Consider the following 26661-nt stretch of genomic DNA (forward strand, 5'->3'; position numbering starts at 1 on the left):
AAAGGCCTGCAGGTGCTGGGTGAATTATCGTCAAATTAGGACACATTGCACGACCTCACATAATGCTTCTGAAACTTGTCATACCTTGCTTGCTATAACCCCTCAACAGAACTTTCATTCCCCCTCAAACCCACCCATCCCTCATCCCTCATCACTCACCATGGAGCCTATTTCACTAGCGTTTGAGATTACCTCGCTGTCTATGCAGCTAGTAGCCATGGTAAAGACCATCAAAGGACTGGTTACCGCCTACAAGTCAGCCGCACAGGAACTAGAGGAACTATGTGTCAAACTTGACGATATTGAGACCATTTGCGATTGCCTCGGGGCGGCTCTATCGCATGCTAGCAGTTCAACTACTATACCTGGACTAACATCCCTGCTCAGCAAGCTAAGGCGCTCTATTCAAGACTGCTACGACAAAGTATCAACTGTCAACCAGATCATAGCGGAAATTTCTGCAAAGCTCGAGCCAAGCCGCAATCCCTTCAGAAGCATTGGCGGCTTGTTTCTACGATACAGACCTCAGCTTGCTACTTATGTCGGTAGTCTGGAAAGGTCGCACTCATCACTCCATGATAAGATTATGCCAATAGTACTGTAAGTTAAAGATTGAGGTAAAGATTACATATACGAGGGCTGACAGCTCAGTTGTTTGGCTATGAATAGCTCTCAAGCGTCGAGCATAGCGATCCCCGTCATTCAGCCGTTGCCTCAGACAGGCCACTTCCCTGTCATGCCACAATGTAATTCAACGAACCGGTTTGTGTCTCCTGAGTATGGATCGAAAGAGCTTACCAAGAGATGGAGGCGTCAATGCTCAAATTTGGCTTTTCTTCAAAAGACGCAGAAATCGAGAATACAGAACTTTGACGCTTCAAATGCCCAGCCTTGGGTCCATACACAGCAAAGCTCGACTTTCACCTTTGGCTCATCACTGTTGAACACATACATACAGTTATCAGTAATTAGAGGGTCTTTTGCCCCCCTTTCTGTTCGGTTGCAGATCCCGAGGGTACTTCTGATCTCCGAAGATGCCACCGGTGCTGGTGAAAGTGTTCGAAAGGCATTTGAAACCGACGATTTGCAAGCGACTCAGGATCTTTTCAGCCAAGGACTTCTCACAACCGCCACAATAGTCACGTACACGGAATATAATCCTGAAAATGAAGCATCGCTGTTGGGTGTAGGTTTTCTCCACCTCCCTCAATGGACCAGGCTTCCTGACCTTGCTTAAGCTCGCTATGTCACTTCAATCTCGGAGGATTTTCAACTTCTTGAAAGTTCAAATGAATCTAAGCGAGCGAAGGTATGTTAAACAAAAGTAGCTTAGTATAATTCTGGTGACTAAGGACAACAGGAATCATTTAGCTCCTTTCTCCTTCCCGTACCGATACCCCGTATCAGATGAAGCCTTCAGCTGCATTCTCGAGTACATTCATTTCCGCAAAGCTTCAATGACTCCAACAGAGTTCCGCATCCTACTATTCACACATAAGGCCCGGCATATGACTGCATGTGTACAAGCTTGTCGACAGTATTTTCCTCACGATTGGTGCCGCTTCGATGATGTCATTCTGAGTGAGGTGAGCTATGGTTTTAGCCTACTTTCCGCTGATCAGATGTCAAATGCTCAGTTGGAGGACTGGGCACCCTTGTTCACAGATATTGTGGCGCGCAGTCAAGGATTACTCACCAGCTCCAAATACCACCAGTTCACCGGAACCGTATGGTTCATTTTATGGTATTCCTTTGACCCTGATGATGCTTGGTATCGTGTTTGCCGCTGGGTCGACGTGTTGGAGCTAGCTCGGGTCGACGTAGCGAACTATCTGACAGCTGCCATAGAATATTGTTCTGAAAACTGGACGGAAGCTAAGTCCTGGGGCCTTCGCGGACTCGAAGACTCGGCTGTGCGCCGACCTCTTGGTTTTGGGTATCACAAGGGACGAATGCTCCCATCATGGATCGAATACCCTGACACCTCGTGCCCGGTACGCGAACTTTTGGCTGAATTCCCAGCTCTGCGATACATGGACAGAAGAATCCGGTGGGGGTCCTGGCATGAACGCACCGACGTATACAAAAAATGGCACAGCGGAAGAAACCTCGATGCATCACACTTTTCGATGATGTATTGGCCTGTCATGCCTCCTCTCAAACGATACAGCCCTATGGATGGTGACAGAGATTACCTAGCAGACTGGGCTGATCGAGCCTGCGAATTGCAGGAGCGTCGCTTTGAACGAAAAGAACATCGCAGGCATCAAAAGCTTAACGGTAAAGGAAACGGATGGCAGAGAGTCCCAGGAGCATGGGTAGAATGAAAGAGGTTGAGGAGGATAGGTTACTTTTGCATGCTCAGCTCTTGATTCTCAAATTAATATAAATAATTGTTGTTTTAGTGAAACTCAGGCATCTGGTGGTTTGCTCATAAACTGCACCCCTCCTTATGCAGGCTACGAGAGTAGGCGAATCACAATTCAACACAAGTTGGCGATGAGAAAACATCCATCGAATGAGATCGCAATATTTTGCACAGCCCCTCCAAGGCATTCTGCGCAGCCCGATTTCCCTCATCGCCAACATCAAAAGACTCGTCTCATCCTCGTAATCCAGACTTCACCATCGACATTCTTTATTCACTATGGACCCTGCCTCTCTAAGCTTCGGAATTGTGTCACTAGCAATGCAGCTGGTGCAGACAGCAAAGGCCGTCAAGGAATTCATCGCACACTACAAGTCAGCGGCGAAAGAGCTCGAAAGTCTCGCCGACAAGCTTGATGATATTGAACCCATTTGTTGCTCCTTGGAAATCATTCTTTCAGATAGAATCCAAAGGCTCACCACGCTGGAAGTCAATCTTCTTAAGAAGTTGAGTCGTATTATTCAGCAATGTCTATCTAAAGTTTCCGACATCCATAGCATTCTTAATACAATCTCAAGAATGCAGAAGAATACCCGCAATCCCTTGAAGACTGTTGGAGCCCTATTTCTACGCCATAAAGATCAGATTCGTCTCGCCACAATTGGACTGGACCGTTGTCTTTCCTCGCTTCAGCTGCACATGACGGCAAATATTCTGTACAGTACACCCAGCCTGTAGCCTGCAAGCTTCCTGCTAATTCTTCAGGGCTGTGACTATGACGTCTCACGAGGCTGTCCGGAGCCCTTTGCAAACCACAACTAGTTCAACCGCTAGAGATCTACGAGAGGGGCCACATGTCAGAGACCTCGAGCAATGTGATGGTCATCACGCGCGTCAAAAAAGCCAAGAAACTGTCGTCGATACATGGAGAAAAGCCTGGAACACAAAGGCATTTGTACAATGGACAAGAAAAACAACCAAGGAAGAATCCTCATTCGACACAAGCTCATCAACAATTCAGGATGATTCTTTCTTCACGATAGGTTCTACATTGCTAGGTTTGTACGTCAAAGTATCGCTACGGCGTGGTAACCTCGCCCCGTTCTGTATCACTCTACAGATACCGCGAGTTATTTACTTCGAGCAAGGCCAGCGACAGATTGGCGACAAGATTGAATGCGCTTTTATGGATGACAATTTAGGTCAAATCAAGACATATTTTACTCAAGGCATCTTAACACCTTCAACAGTCATTGCCTGGGACGAATATGATCCTGATAATGAAACTTCTCTTCTAGGCGTAAGTCGAACAGCATTATCTCTTTATCGCTCTAACGCGACGACAGCTTGCGGCCTTGACAAAAGCGAAGTCAATTCTTAAATTTCTCGCAACGCAAACGTTTGACCCATCCAGCAGGTACGGTTTAGCTGTAGACAGATATGAACGGACATGCTAACATTTTTAGAAACCATATTGGCAGTGCAAGGTATTTGTACGCTTTTAACGGGGAAGATGGACCTAGATGCGTCCTAGAATACATCAAGATACGTCGAGACTCCATTCTGGCGTCCGAATTTCACATGATCCTACGAGGTATTGAAGATCCCTACAACGCACAGATATGCGTAGAAGCATGCAAGCCCCATTTCCCGAGTAACATGGTGGCTTTCAACACTTCGGTCTGGAGATACGCCATGAAACAGTTCAGGCACGACTCGAGAGTAAACACCGAAGGATGGGCAGGACTTATCGCAGACTGTGTCTCCAGAGGGTTGGACATCCATCAACAGCTTCGAGGCAACACTGACTTCAGTGCCTTGAAAGATATCCTGTTTTACAATTGGGACACTGATGAGATATTGGAAAATGTGCATCGATGGATAGACATTTTGGAGGAAGCTGGCGTTAACATCAAGGAATATCTCATGGTCGAGACGGAGTGCTGCTTTGCAACGTGGCGCGATACGCCATATTGGATTAACATGAAACTTGGTTGCTCGAACTACAGACGCGTCTTATTCATCAAGGAGTCAAAGGGTCGACAATTTCCATTTTGGGCCCTTTCAGTCCATGATGAATGCACTGCTAAGGAATTGTTGACGGAACATGAACACTTTGCGATGCCACTCACATTATACCCAGGAGGCTCGACACAAGCATACATTGTACAGCATGAAGCTTGGAAACAACGTCAAACCTTGGCGGCTCCGGACGGATCTGATAGACATCGAAAAGGATGGCCTTTTTGGCTTCCTCTTCGTTACTACAACGACTATAGTTCAGATGAGACAGAATGGGTGGATCGGGAATTGCAAAAGGCCCAAAAACGGTTTGAGAGAAACCAAAAACGCAAAGAAAGGAAGGATGGGAATTTTAGGCGGAAACAGGACAGTCTAATGCCGGGAACTTGGGTAGAAGATGTTTAAGAGATGAAGTTGATCTGAAAATAACCTCAGATACCCTAAACCATTTCATACAGAGATGATAGACCCACATAAGTCGAGACAGGACTGTGATTGGCAGCCGAGGACGCGTCTCGTGAGCTAGCGGCGCTGACGTCGTCATCCTTGACCAGAAATCTCACCCTTGTCGAATCAACTGCATCCCCTAAACCCGAAATGTCCTTCCAGCGGCCCAAAGTATGGCCACAAAACGTGTCCTTCGGAGCAGTCACACACCTGACGAGGAGCCCAACATCATATCATTACTCCTCGAGATACAGAAATGCAGAATCCCGCAGCAAAAGATGATATGGATCGTCGAGAACCTCGAATGTCTCGGCCGACGACAATCCAAGAAGAGAAAGATTACTCAAGATGACGATGAAAAGTCCGAGACACCTTATTGGTTCAGAAAAACTGTCAACGGATTCACAGACAGTGATTTTGTTGCGCTCTCGTACACTTGGGACGCTTCCGAGCACGAGACGCAAAATTCATCGAAACAGGGTCATAAAATCGAGACAAGGGATGGGCAAGGAGCTTGGCGCTCCTCAGTACGAAATTCAGTGCTTGAACGGATCACCAAGTACATGCTGTGCCATGACGTGCCGCTTCTGTGGATCGATCGGCATAGTATCCCACAGAAGAAATGCAAGCAGTCAGCATGCACACATGCTGAGTGCCGACAAAAGAGGCACGCTCTCGATGCAATGGACCGTGTTTACTCACTGAGCGATCATCCTGTTGCGCTACTTGGCCGCCCGATCCAAGATGAGGATGAGATGAGGACCCTCTCTTCGATACTCAAAGGTGCCCTTGTCAAGTACCACGAGGGCGAGTTCGCGCTGTCTAAGGGCGCAGAGTATAGTCAGGCGCATAAAATGCTATGCCTGATATACGAAATCACTCGCGATAAATGGTGGACAAGAGCGTGGACGTTCCAGGAGAACTACAGAGCTGGCCTCCAAATGACGCTTCTGATCCATCACAGCGCCGACTTTGAGGACACAAAACGGTCGATACTCAGCGGCAAGAAACCAATGTTTGGTGTAGTACCTGGCGAGCTGAGTGTCCAGTCTGCCAGGTTCTCAGAAAGTGCCACTAAATTTTGTCTGGCCTTTCGCCGACATCACTTTGTGACAACTGAGGATGAGGAAATGATTGATCATATACTGGCGACTGCTGGAAAGTATACCATATTGTTGCCGCTTTCAAGCTCCATGTCTGGAACGATTGTTTCAGACGTTCGAAAACGAGGTGTGAAAGAGCCATGGGACTGTCTAGCCATCATCGCCAACTGCTGCCAATACGCGACACGTCTCAATAGTACGCGGCTTCAACACAGCGGTGTAAACCTAGACCTCGCGATACTGGCCCTTCGGCTCGTGAACGGCGAGATACTCAAAAACGATGAGCCACCTGTGTCAGAGCATGAGCCAATGGTTGAGCAGATCAACGGCCTTTTCTTTGACGACTTTAGAGCTCCCAAGGGCGCCAAAAGGCTGACTTTTAACAAGAGCTGTCGCTTCGTCGATGTCAACTTCACTAAACCTGGGATAGTCACGAGAGGTCATCTCTGGGAGTTAGACGATACTCTTCGAGCGCCGCGGTCATTGCCACGCTTATCACAGCCAAATCGGAAAGGCGAACAGCAACTATCAGATTATGAGCGCACCCGTTTGTGACAGCTAGTAGAACTTGTGAAGGCAAAGAAAGGACGCAAGGACGCACAGATAGTGGATGATGTGACGGACTTTCTCGAGGAAGATGCCTTTGTTGTAGATGAGGAGTCTTTCAGCCTGCGGTATCGAAGATGTATGGCAAAGGAACTCGTCAGAGCAATGGATGCAGATCAACCTTTAAAACTGGGCTATCTATGCGACCCATCTGGAGAGGCTACAATAGCACGCGCGATATTCATGCGCAATCGAAATCTCGATGAGTCAGACGAGCTTTTCAGCCGGCAAGAGGATGATCTCACCCATGTCTTCACGTCGCTCTGGTCAGAAGACCAGCCAGATGAGGAGTATCTTGCAAACGACCTCGACCACCACGTGTCTCTTGGGGTTCGGCTTTCAAATGACAACGGACCACTGCTTTTGTATACTAAGGAGTGGGTTGTTGGTTTATGCTTCTTCGTCGGTGCTCCAACTTACGAAGTCATATTTCCGTGGCCTGGACCGTTATCACGGTAGCGGACGAGGACGGGGACTTGGACAGGAGCTTGTAATAACACTGTAACACCAGGGACGAAAGATGATTCTAGGTAAGAGAATGTCTTTGGGGTCATATCATGGGAAAGCGTATTGGCGGCACTGCCTAGAAAAGGGATGGAAACTTAGGACCGTTGTCCTAAATGATGAACATATTTAGGTAACTTTAGTGTATCTTGGTGGCTCTTTAGACCAGGTCACTTGATCATAACATTATTTTTGGAGGAAGCCTTATCACCTGCATATGGCTTTTAGAAAATGCATTTTTAACTACTTATGCAATTCGTTCAAACTGGCAATGTTTGTCTCTGTATCGCGTCGAAATATTATCAGCCTACAGCACGTAGCGGAAGTGAGGGTTCTACTCTTGCGTTAGCGTATCGTCACAAAGCCAATATGAATGTCAAGAAACTCACCTCGAAATCTGTCAAGTCAGCTCCATCCACTTCAGAGGCATCCTCATTATTCGTCCCAACAGCCGCAGCCGCGGCATCTCGTCGTGCATTTCGTCTGGACAAGAGTACTCGAAGCATAATCGCGACAACCATCTGAGCAACCGTGGTTAGTCATTATGGTATAATGTCTAAGTTGTTAGCTAGATGTGTTATTTACAGTTGCGGCTTGTGGCTGAGAGCTTAAATCAGCAGACAGAACTTAGAGCAACCAAGCAGCTGAGAATCGTAATGCATCCGGATTGATACAAAGGGGCCTCCGAGCCCAAGAAAGCGTGGGGCCCGATGATGTTCCCGATACAGTAGGCGATAAATACCATTGCAGAAGCAGTGATACGCTTGGTGTAGCCGCCGAGATTGCTAGCGGGCATCTGCATCGCGAGGACCAAGGAACAAACAAAGGCACCGATAATGTAATAACCAAAAAGCACACCGATCTTGTGATTTTCACGATCAAGCTTCCAGAGTAGACAAACTCCAATGATGGTGGGGATAAGGTAGACAACCATGATAATGGTGCGGCAGTTCTTCACGCGCGAAGCCAGGAAGGTGCCCGATAGAATGTACATGACTTGGAATGCGCCCATGGGAATACCAAGAGCGACTGTCTCAAGAGGATCCTTGACAACGCCCTTGATGATGAGCTTGCCGAAGTTGGCGATGCCTCCATTGATAGTTTCGTTGAGGAGCATGAACAAGACAAGAAGCCAGACTTGAGGGTCGATGAACGCCTCCCGGATCTGGTTCCACTTGATGGTCTTGTTCAGGACACCAGTTCGAGCGAGACGGCCACGGCCGATGAGAAGGGCCCATTCTTCGAGGGTGAAATGGCGAGCTGACATAATGCTATCGGGGAGGAAGAACAGTAGAACGAAGCCCCAGACGACCATCATGCCTCCACAGGTCATGAACACAGCCTTCCAGACGGGAAAGTTCTTGATCTGGCCAATGCCATAGGTAAGAATACCACCAAGCTTTTTAGCGTTAGCAGGGTCATGTCAACTTTTCGGATGAGCTTCTTGTTGAGCTCCGTATCGGTCAATAATTCGCCGATGTATTCGTTTGTGAAGTTATGATGACGAAGAAAGGTTTCTGTAGCGTCAAGCTCGACGATTTCGCCCGGTGTGATTGAGTCGAGCTTTTTCATGGCGATTTGCTCTTCGGCGAGCTTCTTGTTGTCGGGCAACGGCCCAGTTGTTGGTGACATCTTTAGGGAAGGCAAGAGATTTAGGGCCTTTGTCCTAAGCGACGAAAGATTTAGGTAAATTTAGGATAACTTAGGAGATCTTTAGACCAGTGGCTCTCGACACCCCAACTGAATATGAGAGGTTAGGTAGGTATCTCGCTTCGTGAGAACATTTTGAGATTCATGATGATGGGGAGATCAAAGACCCATATAGCCTTTCCTTCAGTCAAACAGCGATAGACAATCATCCGGGGTACATAATTCTCGTATCATCCAAGCGAATTAACCCTATCAGTCTATCATGCAGATCTCATCCCAATGAAGCCGCAGTTCCTGAGTCAAGACAGCGCAAACGGCATTCTCGCCAATGACTACCTCACCAAAGTCACCCAAGTTTGCGGGGTTTAGGCCTAGTTTCAGTTGGCCGCTATCAACCTCCGATACTCGGTCCTTAGATCTAACACCGGCCACGATCGGGTCCATATTCAGCAAGCGAAATCGCGGGGCAGGGAAGTTCCCCGATCTCAACAGGGAGATTCGCGTGTTTTATTTCTCAGATTGGAAAGATAGGGCGCAGATGGCACTTATCTCCGGTGATTTTGTTGTTGAAGCCGTTGTCGGAACGGAGCCGTGGACAGCGGAGCGGTTTTTGGACGCCGAGAATATGCCCCTCATATTGATGGCGCTACTCCAACGTTGGGTTTCGTCAGTGTAGAGTCTTGATTGTATTTAACCATTGTATTCTTACGAGCGCTTATTTGTGACAATAGCAAATTAAGTCAAAATGGGTAGCCAAATTTCTCCAGACACTCCAACCATCTCCCTGCCCCAGGGCAAGCTTGTCGGCGTCAAGCTGAATGACAGCCTACCCCAACCTGTAGATGGTTGGATGGGCGTTCCCTACGCTTTACCCCCAACAGGAGATCTCCGTTTCCGCCTCCCCGTCAAAGTCCCAGCTTCGCCTGACAAAGTCATCGATGCATCTGAATATGGCCCGGCAGCTCCAGGCAAGGGACTGTTGGTAGGACCAACCCTTGAACAAAGTGAGGATTGTTTGACGGCGAATATCTTTCGCAAGTCAGCGGACAAACATGCAAAACTGCCAGTCGCATTATACATACATGGAGGCGCCTTTAATAGAGGTTCGGCGCATATGCACAAGACAGCGTCGATGGTAGCGAATGCACCCGAGGCGTTTGTTGCTGTGACGTTTCAATATCGAATTGGAGCTTTGGGATTTTTGCCTTCGAGTCTGAGTGCTAAGGAGGGCGTTCTGAACCTTGGACTGAAAGATCAGATCCTCATGATGGAGTGGGTGCAAGAAAACATCGCAGCCTTCGGTGGTGACCCGAGTAATGTCACGTTGTTTGGTCTGTCTGCCGGTGCTCATTCTGTAAGTTCCAGCGGCAACCTAGGCATACAGTCCACTAACTTCAACTAGATCGGTCATCATATCATGCACTACAAGGATGGCGTTGCCCCTCTCTTTCATAAAGCCATTATTGAGTCTGGAGCGCCTACATCACGAGCTGTGAGACCTTACAACGCGCCGATTCATGAAGCCCAGTTCAAGGACTTCCTACACGCAGTCGGCGTTCCTGAAGATCTCCCAGAGAATGAAATCTTTCCTTATCTGCGCCAACAGCCCGAGAAGGTCATCACAGATGCGCAAACAGCCACATTTGACAAGTACAACCCCTCCCTTCGCTGGGCTTTCCAACCTGTCATTGACGGTGAAGTCATCGCGCGACCGCCTCTTGAGACATGGAAGTCGGGCAAGTGGCATAAGGTGCCTATAATGACTGGCTTCACAACGAACGAAGGTTCGCTTTATGTGAACAAGCAAATGTCGGAGTCTTCCCAGTTTCGACATTTCTGGGCTGAGTTGCTGCCACTGCTTACCTCCGAGGATTTGGACACTATTGAGGAGCTCTACCGAGATCCAGCCAAGTTTGAGGATTCTGAGTACAAGGAGACACGCAAGGATATGGGCTCACAGTATAAGCGCATCGAGGCTGCTTATGCCCACTATGCTTATGTCGCTCCCGCACGCCAGACAGCCGAGCTCGCCTCCCCATCAGTTCCCGTCTACCTTTACCACTGGGCCGCCGTCAGTACGGTCAACAACGGTGCTCAACACGCCGATAATATGCGCTACGAAGTCTGCGATCCTAAAGTTATCGGTGTCTCCGAAACACAAAAGGACTTTGCCAAGACATTGAACCATTACGTTACCAGCTTCATCACCAGAGGTGATCCCAATGCCGTACCGGGAGAGTACCCCCAGAGACCCAAATGGGAGACATATGATCCCAAGAGCCCCAAAGTGTTGAGATTCGGCGAAGGGAATGAGGAATTGATAGGAGGAGATGCTGGCAAGACTGCTGTATTTACGGAAGATGATTGGGCTCGTAAGCAGTCTGAGTTTTGGTGGAGCAAAGTAGACATCTCACAGCAGTGAGTATAGAAAGAAAAGAAACAATAAAAAAGTACAACACTCTGACTATGAGTTCTCAACTATAATGTCCCAGTAACTTTACCTCCACCTCAACTGTACGCAGATACTGTGCCAGAAGTGGACTGAGTTACTAGAATTGGAAACATTTCATCTGTATTGCCACGTGACCAAGCAAAGTCTCGAGCTCCTGCTTCGGCTCCGTCTATACCTCAATGTAGCTTCTGCCGCTGGGCTGGAACATGGCAAAACTCACAAATATATAGAATAATACAACCGCAAAAAGACATCTTGAGCTTCAGCTCTATCAATGCGTAATCAGGGAATCGAACCCTGGGCTCCCCGACGCTGCACGAATGGCAACGGAGAATTTTACCACTAAACCAATTACGCTTCTTCTGATAGTATCAAGACGATCCTAATGCAGAGCAAGAAGTCAGAGGAGAGCGAGGTTCGATGTTGATGTTTTAAGAGAGCTTTCTTAAGCTATAATTACATAGACAGCCATGGAGACATAGGTTTCAACAGGCTCAGGGTGAATATCCACTTTCCATCTGCACGACAAGACCTCAAAGTTCACAAATTGAGTCATGTTTCTTAAACGCATACCATATCAACAGTCACCTACCCGTTATTTCTCTCTTCTGTCCCATGATCCTCAATCTCGGGTGGGCTTTCCATCTCTTGATGAAGGTGAGTTTGAGCATGAAACTTAACTTCCGGGCTTCTTCGTCTTGTTGATGACTGTTGGGTCGTGTTATCATCAATGTTGCTGGAACTCGGGACGGAACTAGAAGGCTCTGATATGTCTTGACGGATTGGATGTTCGCGACCTGTTGTGACGTTGCCAATGTTAGATGACCGATGAGCTTGGTTAAGAGCAAAGTCTCCCGAGTCGAAATATTTTCTTCCCTTGCACCAAAACTGTCAGCTTGGCGTATGTTAAGCCCAAGATGGTTCATGCGAACCTCTAATTGGTGATTGAGGAGGTTGCCTCGCTTTGGGAGGATCCCATATCGATTCAGGAGGCGCTTGTTCTTATCTGTATCCATCTCGGTTTGTTTGGTCTGGTTCCAGTACAAAGTTCCGAGGGCTAATACTTGGTTGGCAGTAAAAATGATGTAATGTGTTTTATTCTCAGTATTGGTAGTATCGCTCATTCCTGGGGACCAGAGAAGCCCTTAAAACCACTCCCCGAAAGTGATGGTTAGTCCTGCTATGACGTGTTGTAGGCTGTCTCGTGCCAGAGATGCATATTGAACCCTGCGTTTTACTAAGGGTGGCGGACCGTTCTCGAAGGGTCTTTGGGGGCTTCATGTGTCAAAAGGCTATGGGTTGCAACCATCAGTCACATGCCAATGCAAGTTTTATTGCGTACAGTGCTTATCCTCCCTTCACGAACTGATTAGAGATTTACGTTGAGATTGGTGGACAGGAAGCACAAAGAAGGGCTACGGGTATGAATCAACTGCGACGCTTCGGCGATGATCCAGTGCAATTGTCCAGATGCCGTGACAGCGACCCCAAAGCATCAGCTGGGGGCTGGATAACCCACTGTAAATCAAGGCCTCGCTTAGAGTCTTGTCCGAGCTCAAGTCTGTAGCGCCACGTTCATTGGACTACCAAAGATGATTGCCTAGGCATAAATCAAACAGGTTTAATTAGTTAGACCAAAAAGAGAAGAGAAAGCAGCAAGAAAAGGAACATGAGAGAGTCACACGTTGGGATTTAAAACAGGATGTCTCTTGGACCCTGTATTTCATTACGTAGGGCGGTCAGTAGCGTTGAAATGCCGAAGGGTCCGGATGCAACGTGGGCAGATAGACCCCGCATACGCAGACTTTACATACACTGTCTAGAGTGTCCATTTTCTGGATCAAAGACTGCGGAGCTTCACCCAACACCCCGTGACAGGTGATATAAACACAGTACACCAGTTATAAATGCGGCGCATTCGCTCAAATTACTCGAGGTAGTCCTCCATCGCCGATCTGTTTTACAAACCGCCTGATAACCTACCAAAATGCCATTCGTTAATGAACCCACTTCTCCCTCTGAGCCGTCATTGTCGGCGACCAAAGAAACATATTCGCTTTCTTTATCGGAGCATACAAGGAACCAAATTGCAGTCCTTCTTGAATCACCCAACGCGCAATTGTCGTCCGACCTGGCCTTCATGCCAAGCAGTTGTGTTCTTTCGCTACCACGATTGAACTCAGGGTCAAGCACGGGCACCGAAACGCAACGCGCGTTACCCTAGGGCCGACCACAGTTACTGTACGAAAATCGACCCGGTTATGGAGGAAGTTGTAATGATGCATTCCGAGGGTACAAAGGTTATTCGTGTTTTTTCGGTGGATCGGCGGAATCGCTGGGATCAAAATGACACCACATGAATTGCGGAGCAGGACATGATGCGGCCGGAATTTTAGGTCCGGGGACATTTATCCCCAGAACCCAGAAGGGACTCATCAATTAATACGGGGCATGATACCAAGCTATGTTTAATCGACGATTTATTAATTCTGAAATGAGATCAGCGTTGTATTTCACTTCATTTGGATAACGAGTTGGCAGCTGGCCAACCTCGACGCTCCATCAATGCCGATCGGCAGTTGACATTTGCCGAACACAACCTGATCTGCCGGTTCTCGTCTTTCCCCGACCTATCGTGTGAATTAAGCATACCTGCATAACTCTAGATGCGCAGGCTAGATATTGCACTCCATTCAGCATATGGACATAGGTGAAAGGTACCCCTAATCATTCTGAGCTTTGCGTAACGAATGTTAGAAGAATTGCAAGCATGGGCATCAGGAAGTTCATCGGTGAAAGTACCCCGGATACGCTGGTCATGGTGAGCCTCATTGGAGGTCTAGTTAATATACAAAAAAACAAGCATATAACGCCGGAAATCCGAACCTTGAAGATTTTGAAGATTAAACTTAAAGGCCTTGATTGTTTGTCTTTAGTGTAAATTTATATTCTATATTTCATGACCTTTATTCACTCTCAATGAGGATCAATTTGCCCGCGATCCAATCAGCGCCAGCCGTCCCCAGCTCAAGATTTCCAAATCGGGAGAATCACCATGAGTCATTTTGTATCATCCTGTATCGAGGATGTCTAATTCCGAGTATCCCATGTCGAAAGTTGGGGTCATTATCTGTGTATCTTGATTGATGCAACACTCGCTGTTGGGCAGCTTAATCTGCACAAGTTAGTGTGGCTTTCAGGACGTTGACTGAGATGTAAAAGAGACTCAATATCAGTCAGGAAGTTGTGCTGTGTACTGACCAAGGCATTCCATCAAGCATTAGGTATCTAGCTTCAGAAGATCTTTGTAGACCTTACTACACAATAATTGCATCGCTCGTGCCCGTTTCTCATTGTATGTGTCTCGATGTGTCCGGTGTGCATAAGTGAATTGAAGCGTCCAACTCGGCCGATTGCTGACATGGTGGGTTGAGAAACGGCGGACTTCAAGTGAGGCCCTTCATCCTTCCGACGGGCACTTCATCGAGCCCGAGCCGCTACTCTGCAGCATCTGTAACAGGGGATATTCTCACGCCGAACTCCTTTCGTCTCGGCGTGACGTAAATATCTACCAAACTATGCAAAATGATTCATCGTGAGCACCAAGCTGTTATTGTACCGTGAAGTGGAAGCTGAAAAAGCGATGAAGTGAGGTACATAATGATACAAGACGTAGCATATAAACTTCAACAAAAGTCTCGTAGCTCAGATCCGAAAAGACCAGTCATCAGTCAAGAATATCATTCATAAAAGGTACAGTACATCCTATTTCTCTTCCGCTCCACTCTATATGATGTATAATATTTTGCCGAACTGAGGTTACTCGCATGGAATACTGCGTCTTTGAGGACCCATTGAACCGACATCGCCTGACATTTGAGGTTTTTTATTGTATCTTGTTTGAGTCTCTCACAGCGTTGTTTGCTAACTTTGACAATTTCTAACAGGTAAACCCGAGTCTCCAAAACACAAGCCTGCCAGTCGGCACGATGAAGGATGGGCGGACTCTTAAGGTGAGTATTGCTATTAATAACTTTAAGCTATGGGCGGGTGGGTTGCTTGTAGACCTATTTGTTATCTCAGCAATAATATCCGACATTATTCTCACTCCAGTCTGTCAATCCTTATCTCGGCCTTAGTCCCCCCTGACGGACCTCAACAATGCAAAGTATCTTCGACCTCTCAAACGAGCAACGGAATATCATCCAAACTCTTAAAGCAAGCCGCCATGTCCCACTCGTGGTTCAACGACCCTCGCCGTTTCCACGTCTCTCGAACGATCTTCATAGCCTCAGTCAATCCGCCTACGTTACTCAGTGGCTTCGTTCTGTCAAAGATGCTCTCCACTACCGATTCCTGACTTTCGGACACCAAGCAGCCTGTAACGCAGAAGGGCCAGGCCAAGGTCATCAGCCAGCTCGGTTTACTCAAGTCTTTTAGTAACTTGAGGTTACTAGACACGAGCTCAATAACTTCGTTGGTTTCGGTGCTCCAACCGGAGAGTACAACGATGAGATAAAGTCTGGCAGCGGTGGCCCATATCCGAGTAATGGCATAATAAGCGTCGGGCGGAGGACGCATGGTTCGTAGCAGAGTGTACTCTGCGAAAACCTCGCGTCGCTGATGAGGAGCGTTTTGCGCTCGACTCTCTTCATCGTTCAGTATAGCCAGGCCCTGATCAAGCTTTTCGACAATCTTGCCTGCCCTTTGGACTAAATTCATGAAGGAGAAGTTCCCCTTCCTTTTTGTCTCTTTCTTCCAGGCGTCGAGGGCCACTGTGTCTGCAATGTTGAGAAAAACCCAGTTCTCACACCCAGTCACATCTTTCATGCTCAGATTGTCGTCAACTTGACCTGATATCAACTTTTCGTAATAGTCGTTGAGACGTGGTACTTGCTCAAGTACACTACTAGATATGATGTCGGCGAGAATGATCTTGGCAGCGAAAAAGCGCAAAGCCACTTGTGTAGAAGAAAACAAGTTGATGCCCGAGCCATCAATTTTGCTCGCCTCCTGCGCCGACATGTCCATTGGATCAAAGGTTAAACGCCACACAACATGCCTTATTTCTGGCGAGTCGAGGATTTGCTTAAAGAGTATCAACGCAGCATCTAAATGAGGTCTCCATGCTTGGGAGTACTGAGTCATGGTTTCGAACTCGAGTAATAGCATGATGTCTCCAAAGAGATGCGTTCTCTCCCATAGATTCGCGGCGACGCCAAGCATCTCAACCCTATGCTGCATTCCCTTGAAAGCTTGCTCCGATTTCCTTTGAACCTGTTCCCAGGTAAAGGCCGAACATGAGGTATTTCCGGCGCCAGGAACCAGAGGTACGACTGAGAAGAAGTACGTGACAAGGCTCACGATCAACTGTCTTGACTCGGGGTTTCTGAAGGCAGCAACCAGAAGCCAGGTATGCCCGCCTTCAAAGAACGAAGTGTGATAGAATGGGTGAAGAAGTGGAAATACGTAGTCCTTGTAGGTCATGAGGAAACGGAGATCCTCCTCGCCATCGAGGTTGACGTTTAGCGTTTCGCGAAAAGTATGTCCAAAGAGGAAGTGCTGGGGATTCTCACGTAGTGGTAGGTCGACTGTATTGCGTACCTTGTGCAAGCCGCTGTCTGTATATATTGAGATGTCACTGTCAATATTGCTGGGCCAAGACGCCGGTGTCGTGTCGTCCACCGACTCGGAGCCAGTGATGCCAGGTGATGTTGAGCCTGGAGTAGGGACTAGGGGTGAAACAGATGATCCAGCTTGAGTTGGCCCATTGTCGATTTGATGAGTAATCTTTTGAATCATATACCTTCCTCTTCTGTATCTAGCATTACGTTTCACCTGAGCCTTCAAGCGCTGGCTCATCTGACGCTGTCGCTTGCCATTGTCCATCCATTCTGGCTTATCATCGCTGAAATGGCACGCTAAGCCGAGCGCCGCACAGTTTTCACAAGTCGGATGGGTCTCGTCACATTTCTTGTGGCGCACGCGACAGATCCAACAGCTTCCGTTATTTCTCATCGTTTGTAATTATGATTATGCGAGAGATGTTGCGGGCGATTCGAAAATTGAACTCTCCGCGCGGAAACTCTTGGGCATGCTAAACCCGAAAGGGCAAGCTTAGCACATCTGAGTCGTTGAGATTGGTCAGTTTGCGTCCGGAATTGGATTTAGTTCGCAGAACACGATCAATCTCCGCGCGCAAATTTAGGTGGTCCCTACACGGATACTTTTTGCATCCGATGCTGACGTTAGGAATGTAGAGCGATAATTGTATATATATAACCCATATCAATAGAATTATGTACTTTTTGTTCTTCACTCAGCAATCTTCCAACGACTCACACATCAATCTAATATGGCTCCGCTAACTGTCCTCGTGCTCGGTGGTACCGGACCTGCGGGCATTTGTCTGCTTCGCGAGCTACTGTATCGCAAAAACAAGGTGGTAGCATATGCACGAAGCCCCCAGAAGATCCCTAGCGACTTGTCCTCCGATCCATTGCTTGAGGTAAGTTCTACGTATTCTAGCATTCATGAGTGAAGGAAATCGCTAACCTCCCCAGACCGTCAAAGGAGATCTGACCGACAAGGCAGCTCTCGACACAGCCGTGGCTAAGGTCAATGTTGTCATTTCGCTCCTTGGACCTCTCATCACCGATCGCACCTCACCCCCAAACGCTATCCCCGACTTCTACAAGGACTCCCTCTTTCCAGCGATGCGCCGACATGGCGTTAAGCGAATCTTTGCAATGGGAACGCTCACCATCACCCGGAAAGAAGATGCATTTACTATCCTCCAACCATCAATAAACTTCATGGTCCGCACCGCATTTTCCAACGCTTATCGTGCCATCACCACTATCGGAAAAACATTCGAGAACGAGGCCAAAGACCTCGATTGGACCCAATTCCGTATCTCGGCCATCCCTGGAGAACCTGATAAGGAAAGCTGGATGAAAGATAGGGAAGATGGAAAGGTTTTCGTGGGATATGTTGGACAGAAAGGTTATACCTATTCTATTCCAAGGAGTCTGCTGACCAGATGGCTTGTTGATTCTGCTGAGAGTGGCCTGCCAGACTGGATCCGCAAGGCACCAGCGGTTGCCAAGCTGTCCGGTAGCTGAACATTCAACAATCTGACTACCTCTTTTCGAGTTTGTTTTTTTGCTTTGCTTCATAGACTATTGGTTTCTGGTTTGTTTAACAAATAAACGCTCGGCGCTTATCGATATATAATAATTAATGAAATACTTCTACTACAGTGGCCTAATTCATGAATGTAGTATCTGAGACTGGAAGCCGATGATGATTGTGTTTTTTCAACAGTATTATTACAAAACTCGATAAACTAAAACACTGCTCGGGTAGAATTCGCCGCCTCAGCAGAAGGATTCGGCCTTGACGTCAGAGGTCAGAAGGAAATCGTAATCTCGTCAACGACGCCCTTGCAAATCGAGTATATAAACTTGATCAATACTAATCAATCATCTCACTAAAACTTAGTCTCTTGCCCACTCTCCTACCCATTAGATATCAGAATAGATACATTTGCCCAAAACTCACTCATATCAGATCATTATTTGCTTCTCAGCCTACCGCTCTCAAGATGTCTTATCCCGATCTTACAACGTTCAAGGCTCTGTCATTTGACTGCTATGGCACTTTGATAGACCAAGAGTCCGGAATGATTCGTGGCTTACAGCCTATCATTAGTCGTCTTCCTTCCGAGAGCGACTATAAAAAGAATCCCGTCTTATTGATCCAGCGTTTTCATGAGCTTACCCAAGTCATCGAAGAGGGGCAGCCTACCCTACGCTACGGCAACATTGTTTCGCGATCGTTCAAAAGTCTCGCGAATGAGCTCAATATTTCTGTACCCGAAGAAGAAATGAACCACCTGGAGTCCCTACCTGGGACTTGGCTCCCCTTTCCCGACACGATTCCGGGCCTACAAATCTTAAAGAAACACTACAAGCTCATCATTCTAACCAATATGGACAAGGACAACGCGGCTTCAACTTTAAAATACCTACAGCCCGCTGAATTCGACAAGGTCTACACTGCCGAAGACATCGGCAGTTATAAACCAGCCAAGGCAAACTTTGATTATTTGTTTGATCATCTCAAAAGCGATCTGAGCGTCGACAAGGATCGCGGGGAATTATTACACGTAGCGAGAAGTTTGACCGCCGATCACGTCCCGGCCAAACGGTTCGGACTTAGAAGTGTTTGGATATCTCGTGGCGGCGAAAAGAAAGAGGGAACAGGTGTTGGAGGTGACTATGAGAGATTGAAAGAAGATGTAGCGTTTGAATGGAGATTTGATAGCATTGGGAAGTTTGCGGAGGAAGTCGAGAGACAATTCGCTGAGAAGACAGTTTAGAAAGCGATTCGGCGCTGCGGCCTGAATAGTTACAATGTGCGGTCATGGATCATGGGTGAAGTAGGGCTGAGCGCTGAGTTATGCCCGGCAAATAACATTAAATATTACGGTGGCAGATATGCAACTGATCGAGATGAAGACTTGCTTTGTTTACACGGCCTGAGTTCAAACTCAATAGCAGCCAATTTTAGGTCCAAAGCATGTAAAATTAGTATTGTTTCATCTTCTGCAGCAGCACGGCCCAGAGCAGTGCAACATGGCGCGATTCACTCACTCAGCCTCATTTGCCAATCGTGATTCAGTCCCGATACTAACAAAAACTCAAAGACCGCGCTCGGTCGAGACCGTCTCAACGCATGAAATGTGAAAAATGTCGTTCGCTATGACCAAAACTGCCGAAACGCCAGGGCTTGGTGCGCTAAGACACAAGGGATGGCCGCTATGTCTGAGCGTTTTACCAAGAATGTTCTAGCGAGGAACGTTTGAGCACTAAACACTGACTCGCTCGACGCCACATCGCGTGCGCCGATCCTAACTTGCCTACGCCATGTCAGGAACAGAAGGACGATGAATTTTGTACCGAGGCTCGTGTTTGAGGTGAGAGAAATAGAGTTGAGTCTTGAAGTCAACTGGAGAGTTGTATTTTCATCCACTATTGATGTGCAATCGTGCCGTAGCAAGCGAGTCGATCTTTGGGTCGGTCAAGACCCATTTTCTAAGCATATTTCTTTTGACTTTTCCTTTTCTTCATCAACCTGAGACACGACCCTTTATCCCCACTATCTTCAAGGGCGATGGATAACGCTCCACCTGACAAGATGTCAAGAATGGATCTCACTTACGTACTGACCCGTAGAATAGCCAAATGACTTCCACGTTTTTCCTCTCACGAATCTGCAGCGGAAAAAGCCACATCCGTGAGAAACGACTAGGTTGGCCTAGTCTCGGCGCGAAAAAAGTCGGCCGAGAACTCTAGTGCTGAAAAAATGCCAGGATTCCCTTGAAGCGTTAATACAGAACGGGCGTTCAGCTGCGAAGCGATGTCACATCGTGGATCTGTGCCTCTAGGCTCTGGGCGACAAGTCCTTTACATTCTTGGCCCATTCAGGGTCTTTTCCCTCTTAATAGCCGTGGGGGGCTGTCATTTCTCATCTGCAGTTCGCATCTCGTTCCTGAGATTCGACAGATTCTCTTGTTTAAAACAATCATAATGGCGTGGGGCGATCTTCCTGTCGAAGGGCGGACGTTGGACCCTTTGAATGACGATCTTCGACACGGATTGACTGCCGTTACGGTCCTCGCTTTCATTTCGTTCTTTTCTGCGAGTACCTTGTTCTTTTATTTGGTGTACAAGCTTACGACATGGAGCTTGTTCATCAAGTCGCAGCCTTCAGGGCACTTTCAACATACGACTGGACCGATTCAGAGGGCGATCGACTTTACGCTGGGTATTGATGGGATATTTGCAGAGAACGATCAAGACGCCAGCGAGAAGGCAGATGGAAATGTTCCTACCGCGCCTCGACGCCCGAATCAGTTCCTCGTCCTTATCATCAATCTACTACTCGCCGACATGCACCAAGGAGTCGCCTTCCTTCTCAACGCGGCGTGGCTCCGAAACAATGCGATCATGGTTGGAACAGCGTCTTGTTATACACAAGGACTCTTCGTGTCGCTTGGTGACTTGGCCTCGTCCATGTTCATCACTGCAATCGCGATTCATACCTTTCTAGCCGTTGTCAAGCGACGGCAGACACCCCAGAAAGTGCTGTACTCGATGATTATCGCTATCTGGATCTTTGTCTACGCCATCTCCCTCATTCCAATTGCCGCGACTCGTAATGGGGCCGAGTTTGGAGGGTTTTTTGTCCGCGCTGGAAGTTGGGTAAGTACCATATAACCCAGTGACTGTCGGCAGCCCTCTAACATTATGCAGTGCTGGATGAACCGAAAGTACGAGAACCTTCGACTCTTCACACATTATCTCTACATCTTCCTCGGCCTCGGTACAACATCTGTCTTGTACCTCATCATCTTCTTCCATCTTCGTCGTCAAGCCCGATATGAGTCGTCGGGATCACCAAGCCAGGCCGATACCATGCAACTACAACTCAGCCGCAACCCTGCCTTCCTGATCTACCCCGTCATCTATGTCATGTGTACCCTTCCTCTTGCGGCTGGCCGTATTGCGACGATGGCTGGCGCGAAAGTACCAAACGGATACTTCTGCTTCGCGGGTGCCATGATCGCATCTAACGGTTCCTTCGATTGCCTGCTGTTTGGCACAACCAGGAACACCATCGTCTTCGCCTCAAAGTATGATATTTCGTCAGACGATGTTGGACTGAGCACCTTCGCCTTCCTCAAAACACCTACTCGTCGGTTCGGTAACACCATCTCGATCCAAGGCGGCCAACAAGCAGACGAGAACGTCGCTGGAGGATGGTGGTCGTGGCCTGTTAGGGCAAGCGGCTCAGAGAACAGAAGCAGAAAGGGAATGACACGCACCATCAGCCAAGAGTCTCTGAGAGGACCGGCTATTCAGATGGATACAGTGACATCAGTAGTGGTCGAAGTTGATGACTCGGCGGAGAGAGACCCAAGATACCCAGATACAACCGCGAGCTCTAACCCTTCATTACGCAGTGCGGAAAAGGACTATACGAGAACGGTACAAAGAAGCATAGATGCTCATAGATAAGACTTTAATGTTGATACCAAGTAATGAAAATAGAAGCTTTAATGACAATGGCATATTAAGATATATATACTGTAACTGGAATGCTGTGAAACATATGCACTGAGCACGAAAGAAGTCATAACAATGGACAATGTATTCACCTTGCTTTAGGGCTTTTCCTCTGAAGTCTCATCCTGACCCGTCTCCGAAGCCTCCTCCGAAGCCTCCTCCGAACCAGCCTCTGAATACTCCGAACCAGCCTCTGAACACTCTGAACCAGTATCTGAGTACACAGTCGCAGGGTTTCTTTCCAGCTCATCAAGCCACTCTTCGTCTGGTTCCAACTGTATCCTCGTCTTTGCGCACTTAAGTTCGATACCGATTTTGCCAGCAGGTTCGTCGAGTCGCCACGGCGGTTGTGTGTCAACTGGCGATGTCCACGCGATAAGAGAAAGCGCTGGAAACATTGCCTCATAGTCGAGGAGAGTTTTGACCATATCGTAATCGGCAGGCATCAAATACCACCATGGGTCATAGTCATCAGTAAGTTCTTGACCTGGGGCCAATAGCGGGGTCCTTTCATATATTTCAATCTCTTGCAAGAACAGCACCTTCAAGCTTGGCGGCAGGTGCTCTCTGAGCCTGGGCAACCACTCAATATCGCGTTCGTAGGGATAAGCCCCAAACAGAACTCTTGGTGGGGCGGCGATATATTGAAGAGATGTGAAATTGGCAAATTTCATGGGCTTGTTTTCGAAGGCCGGTCGGTGACAGTCCCAGTAAAGCTCTATGATCTTGATACTCTCCTGGCACGGTCTTAGAAGTCGTGGAAAGTTTGGTGTATCTCGATCGAGTTCCTCCATAGGGTGGTGAAACTCGAAGCGCTTGAGTTTCTTTGCATTTCGCAAGAGCCTTTCCAGAATTTTATCTGAATAGTTGTAAACTTCTAGGTGGAGGGACTCTAGATTCTCCAACGGAAATGGCTGAACTAGATCAGGGGCATAACGATCGAGTGTGACGTTATGGAGGCGCAGAGATGTAAGGCTGGGATAGCGGAATAGTTTAATCTCATCCAACGACAAAATTCGCGGGTCAGGGCCCCTGATATCATAAGATACTATATGCACTATTAGCCCCTATCATTCTTGTGATTATTGACAAAATTACCCGTCTTCAGTCTAGGTTTGGGAGTTATACGTCCGGCCAGAAGCGAGGCCATGTTTTCAAAATCAGCGAGGCCGTCACGGGCTCCAAAGATCATGGTCTCCCCATTACTCAGAGTGGCGCTCTCGATGTTGCGAAGGTCAAGGCAGAGGAGCAGCCAGAAATATCGAGCATCAACGTTTTTGACATCCAAGTGACGGATCATGTTAAGGATCCTGGGATCTCCTTTCGCGACTCTCAAAAACCTTCTGAAGTGTCTGTCCCTGGAGAATATTATTCTCCTGTAAAACATTGGCTTGGCCATTGCGTTAATGGTCTTACTCGTCTGCATAAGAGGCTTGATTTGGCGTGGCTCGAGCTTGCGTAGAATTAGCGAGAATATCTCTGGCGGTAGCCGATCCAGCTGCCGTTGTCCTTCCATATTTGCTGTCCTTTTCGTGATGAAGAGGTTTTGTTGATGAAGCAAAAGGGATGAAATCTGCCGAGAAGCGGGGATTGATGATAACCCGAGTGAACTTAATCGAGCTCAGTAGAGGCTAACCAGATATGGACGACCTTAGTCAGTGCTCACCTCGGTGTTTGACCAATCAAGATCCATCTTGCAGTCCGTCCTTTTGTCAAACATTGTCTTGTGTAAGCTCACCAGTCTCCATTTTCTGTGATTCAGTGACCTATAATATCTATATATTTGTATGCTTGGATATGGCTATCTATCTAGCTATAAACTCAACCAAAGTTGTCATACACTGGCTTGACGCGCGAAATTAAACAATCACTTGAATGCTACAATTGCAAACAACCACGCCATGTGCATCACCATCGTCACACATGTTATCGGCAAATGCGGCCATGAAATCACCCATGAGGTCCAGACTCTAGACTGTGATAACAAGGACAGTGGAGGCTGTGCTAGCATCGAACTGAATCCGAGGAGATCGGCTGACACAGACTGTTCCCCCTGTGAAGAAGCCAAAAGGCAGGCGGAGGAAGACGAGAGAAGAAAGACCACTCGCCTATAGAGTAAGGGAAATTGAACATAGGCTACCATACAATTAGCATGATACACAAACGTTGAATTTGGGGTCATTGTTTCCATGTCCATAGGAGGATCTGTGACTTAGATACAACGATGATATATCCTGATTCAGAAAGCCACTCCACGTATAAAAAGCTCTCCGCAGAAATCTCTCTTCTCAGCTTTTCCAACATCGCGAGAAGAAGGTTTGCACACATCGATATTATGAGAAGAATTAACAACGATAGAAGCTGTAATCATTGGATCTGACACAAAATGTGCAAAACCATAATGGTGCGATATTGGGGAACCTGTGGTCACCTCATCTCGTGGCACCATCAAGAAAAGTCTTGCCCTGACAAAGGGACAGAACAGTGCAACATATCATTGGGATGGGAAGAGAAGAACTCGCGTCGGGCTTGCCGACCATGTTTGGACGCGGAACGTGAGAGGGCAGCACGCTTAGGTCTACGGTAGTCGTGCTTCACTCTCAATATTACAAAATTCTATCTGCTGTTTTAAGCTCTCAGCCACAGTCCGTCGGTCTTGACTGCAAATCATACATTTAGCGTGATAGTACATAGGACAAACATCAAGCTGAAGGCAGTCTTAGAGTAGAAGCGATAGTGATGACTTGTTAAAGCAGAGTCGATTTGAAAAGTTGTTAATTGCCAGGCCACTATATGCGCCCAACCCCCCTTTTACCCGAGGAAGGCTCTGGGGCCTGCCAAAGCTAGTTATATTCTCGGCTCCCCGCAACTCGTCGACCCTTAACAAAAACCTGTGCTACATTCCTATCATCGCCCGTCATGACATACTTCTCAAACAACCCCCTCAGTGAGTCTTCCTCTTCTCTAGGAGTCATAGCAGACTGCAGTCCTGTTGTTGTAGCCACCCAAATAGCATCAAACTCTTTACCAACTTCAAAGTTCCCGATCTTGTCTTCGAGACATAAAACCTTGGCGCCCCCCATTGTCGCCAGGTAGAATACTTCCTCGAGTGAAAGAGCCTTGTCTTCGCCCTTGGACATCACCTCTCGGGCATTTGAAGCTATCATCGCTTGTCTGATGACTGCTAACATCTGAGATGCCCAGCCTCCTCCACTATCCGTACCAAGACCACATTTAATTCCGCGACGGAGGAAATCACGGATAGGTGCGACCATGAAACCACCGCCGACTGTCATGTTGGCAATAGGACAGTGAGCTATACCACAGTTCAGCGCCCCAAGACGCTCCTTTTCGTAGTCGGTCATGATGGTGCAGTGAGCAAGGATGCTGCGCTTGTTGAGAAGGCCGTAACTCTCGTACAAATCGGCCTCGCTGCCTTTGAACTGCGGGAAGAGCTCCTTGGTGAAGTCGATCTCTTGCTGAGCTTCATTGAAATGTGTTTGCATGGCCAGAGTATCGTCTGCCTTTACCATGTCTCCAAGGCCACGAAGAAGCTCGTCAGTGCAGCAGATTGCGAATCTTGGTGTAACAACCGGCTTCACTAACCCCTCTTCACCTTCTGCGGCGGGCTTTAAGGTACGAATATGAGCAATGCACTCCTTGGTCTCGCGAAGAGAGTCCTCTGCGCCTTGCTCACGAAGATAATCTGGTGCATTTCTGTCCATGTTACATTTCCCGACAAACGCGCGCTGCCCTTTCGCGTGACATATGTCTGCTAGGATGCGTGTCGCCTTAGCGTGTCGGGAGCCATAGTACGAAGCAGTCGTGATTCCCTGTCGCAGAAAGTCCTGAACTGTATGTTCATACATCTTTCTCGCGTACTCTGGATCGGAGAAGCGCGCTTCGAAGGGAAACGTCACTTGGTCGAGCCAATCGAGGATGTGAAGGCCTTGGCCAAGACCCCGCATCGGCCATTGAGGGGCGTGATTATGAGTGTCGACAAATCCTGGGATCAGAAATTCGCCATGAGAAAGAGTGTGGATTTTGGCATCTGAGGGAAATGCATCTTTGGGGACATCGGCAGGGCTCTTCCAAAATCCGGTGATGACGCCGTCGCTGACGACGAGAGTTGCATCGTCGACAAACTCCAGAGTTTGGAGGTCAAGAGAGTGAATGGCTGCACCACGGAAAACAACGACAGATGGCATCTTGAAGAATTGACACAAGACCTTATTCACGCAGTAAAGGAAATTAGAGAGGAATATAGGTTGATGTTGACATACTTACATCGGAGAGTTCAAATACCGTGGGTCAGCTCCGATAAGCGTCACCTCCGCGTATACCCGTCCAATCACAACTCAGGCGATTATCGGGTCA

General features: G+C 47.8%; 9 protein-coding genes across 9 annotated transcripts; 5 read left to right on the forward strand and 4 right to left on the reverse strand.

The window, feature by feature from the left end:
- Positions 1 to 160: 160 nt before the first annotated feature.
- Positions 161 to 2327, forward strand: FSUBG_1593 (uncharacterized protein; the record flags this gene model as incomplete). Its single annotated transcript, XM_036679276.1, has 4 exons — positions 161 to 600; positions 973 to 1186; positions 1239 to 1309; positions 1361 to 2327. 4 exons carry the CDS (start codon positions 161 to 163, stop codon positions 2325 to 2327), a joined length of 1692 nt encoding a protein of 563 aa, XP_036542854.1.
- Positions 2328 to 2647: 320 nt separating this feature from the next.
- On the forward strand, positions 2648 to 7005 carry FSUBG_1594 (uncharacterized protein; the record flags this gene model as incomplete). The annotated part of the gene is made up of 6 exons (XM_036679277.1): positions 2648 to 3084; positions 3134 to 3668; positions 3715 to 3785; positions 3835 to 4698; positions 5040 to 6487; positions 6548 to 7005. 6 exons carry the CDS (start codon positions 2648 to 2650, stop codon positions 7003 to 7005), a joined length of 3813 nt encoding a protein of 1270 aa, XP_036542855.1.
- Positions 7006 to 7357: 352 nt separating this feature from the next.
- On the reverse strand, positions 7358 to 8682 carry FSUBG_1595 (allantoate permease; the record flags this gene model as incomplete). The annotated part of the gene is made up of 4 exons (XM_036679278.1): positions 7358 to 7384; positions 7440 to 7571; positions 7793 to 8416; positions 8479 to 8682. The coding sequence occupies 4 exons, from the start codon at positions 8680 to 8682 to the stop codon at positions 7358 to 7360; spliced, it is 987 nt and encodes a 328-aa protein (XP_036542856.1).
- Positions 8683 to 9445: 763 nt separating this feature from the next.
- Positions 9446 to 11122, forward strand: FSUBG_1596 (triacylglycerol lipase; the record flags this gene model as incomplete). Its single annotated transcript, XM_036679279.1, has 2 exons — positions 9446 to 10054; positions 10103 to 11122. The coding sequence occupies 2 exons, from the start codon at positions 9446 to 9448 to the stop codon at positions 11120 to 11122; spliced, it is 1629 nt and encodes a 542-aa protein (XP_036542857.1).
- A 4212-nt stretch (positions 11123 to 15334) lies between these two features.
- On the reverse strand, positions 15335 to 17041 carry FSUBG_1597 (transcriptional regulatory UME6; the record flags this gene model as incomplete). The annotated part of the gene is made up of 1 exon (XM_036679280.1): positions 15335 to 17041. One exon carries the CDS (start codon positions 17039 to 17041, stop codon positions 15335 to 15337), a length of 1707 nt encoding a protein of 568 aa, XP_036542858.1.
- A 466-nt stretch (positions 17042 to 17507) lies between these two features.
- Positions 17508 to 19535, forward strand: FSUBG_1598 (haloacid dehalogenase type II; the record flags this gene model as incomplete). Its single annotated transcript, XM_036679281.1, has 4 exons — positions 17508 to 17660; positions 17716 to 18268; positions 18521 to 18608; positions 18725 to 19535. The coding sequence occupies 4 exons, from the start codon at positions 17508 to 17510 to the stop codon at positions 19533 to 19535; spliced, it is 1605 nt and encodes a 534-aa protein (XP_036542859.1).
- Positions 19536 to 20745: 1210 nt separating this feature from the next.
- Positions 20746 to 22236, forward strand: FSUBG_1599 (g-protein coupled receptor; the record flags this gene model as incomplete). Its single annotated transcript, XM_036679282.1, has 2 exons — positions 20746 to 21420; positions 21472 to 22236. The coding sequence occupies 2 exons, from the start codon at positions 20746 to 20748 to the stop codon at positions 22234 to 22236; spliced, it is 1440 nt and encodes a 479-aa protein (XP_036542860.1).
- A 146-nt stretch (positions 22237 to 22382) lies between these two features.
- On the reverse strand, positions 22383 to 23800 carry FSUBG_1600 (uncharacterized protein; the record flags this gene model as incomplete). The annotated part of the gene is made up of 2 exons (XM_036679285.1): positions 22383 to 23332; positions 23383 to 23800. The coding sequence occupies 2 exons, from the start codon at positions 23798 to 23800 to the stop codon at positions 22383 to 22385; spliced, it is 1368 nt and encodes a 455-aa protein (XP_036542861.1).
- A 1327-nt stretch (positions 23801 to 25127) lies between these two features.
- FSUBG_1601 (guanine deaminase) lies at positions 25128 to 26492 on the reverse strand (the record flags this gene model as incomplete). The annotated part of the gene is made up of 1 exon (XM_036679286.1): positions 25128 to 26492. The coding sequence occupies one exon, from the start codon at positions 26490 to 26492 to the stop codon at positions 25128 to 25130; it is 1365 nt and encodes a 454-aa protein (XP_036542862.1).
- Between the last annotated feature and the right edge of the window lie 169 nt (positions 26493 to 26661).

The sequence above is a fragment of the Fusarium subglutinans genome (genome assembly GCF_013396075.1).
Source record: "Fusarium subglutinans strain NRRL 66333 chromosome Unknown NRRL66333_c0000009, whole genome shotgun sequence".
Classification (NCBI taxonomy): domain Eukaryota; kingdom Fungi; phylum Ascomycota; class Sordariomycetes; order Hypocreales; family Nectriaceae; genus Fusarium; species Fusarium subglutinans.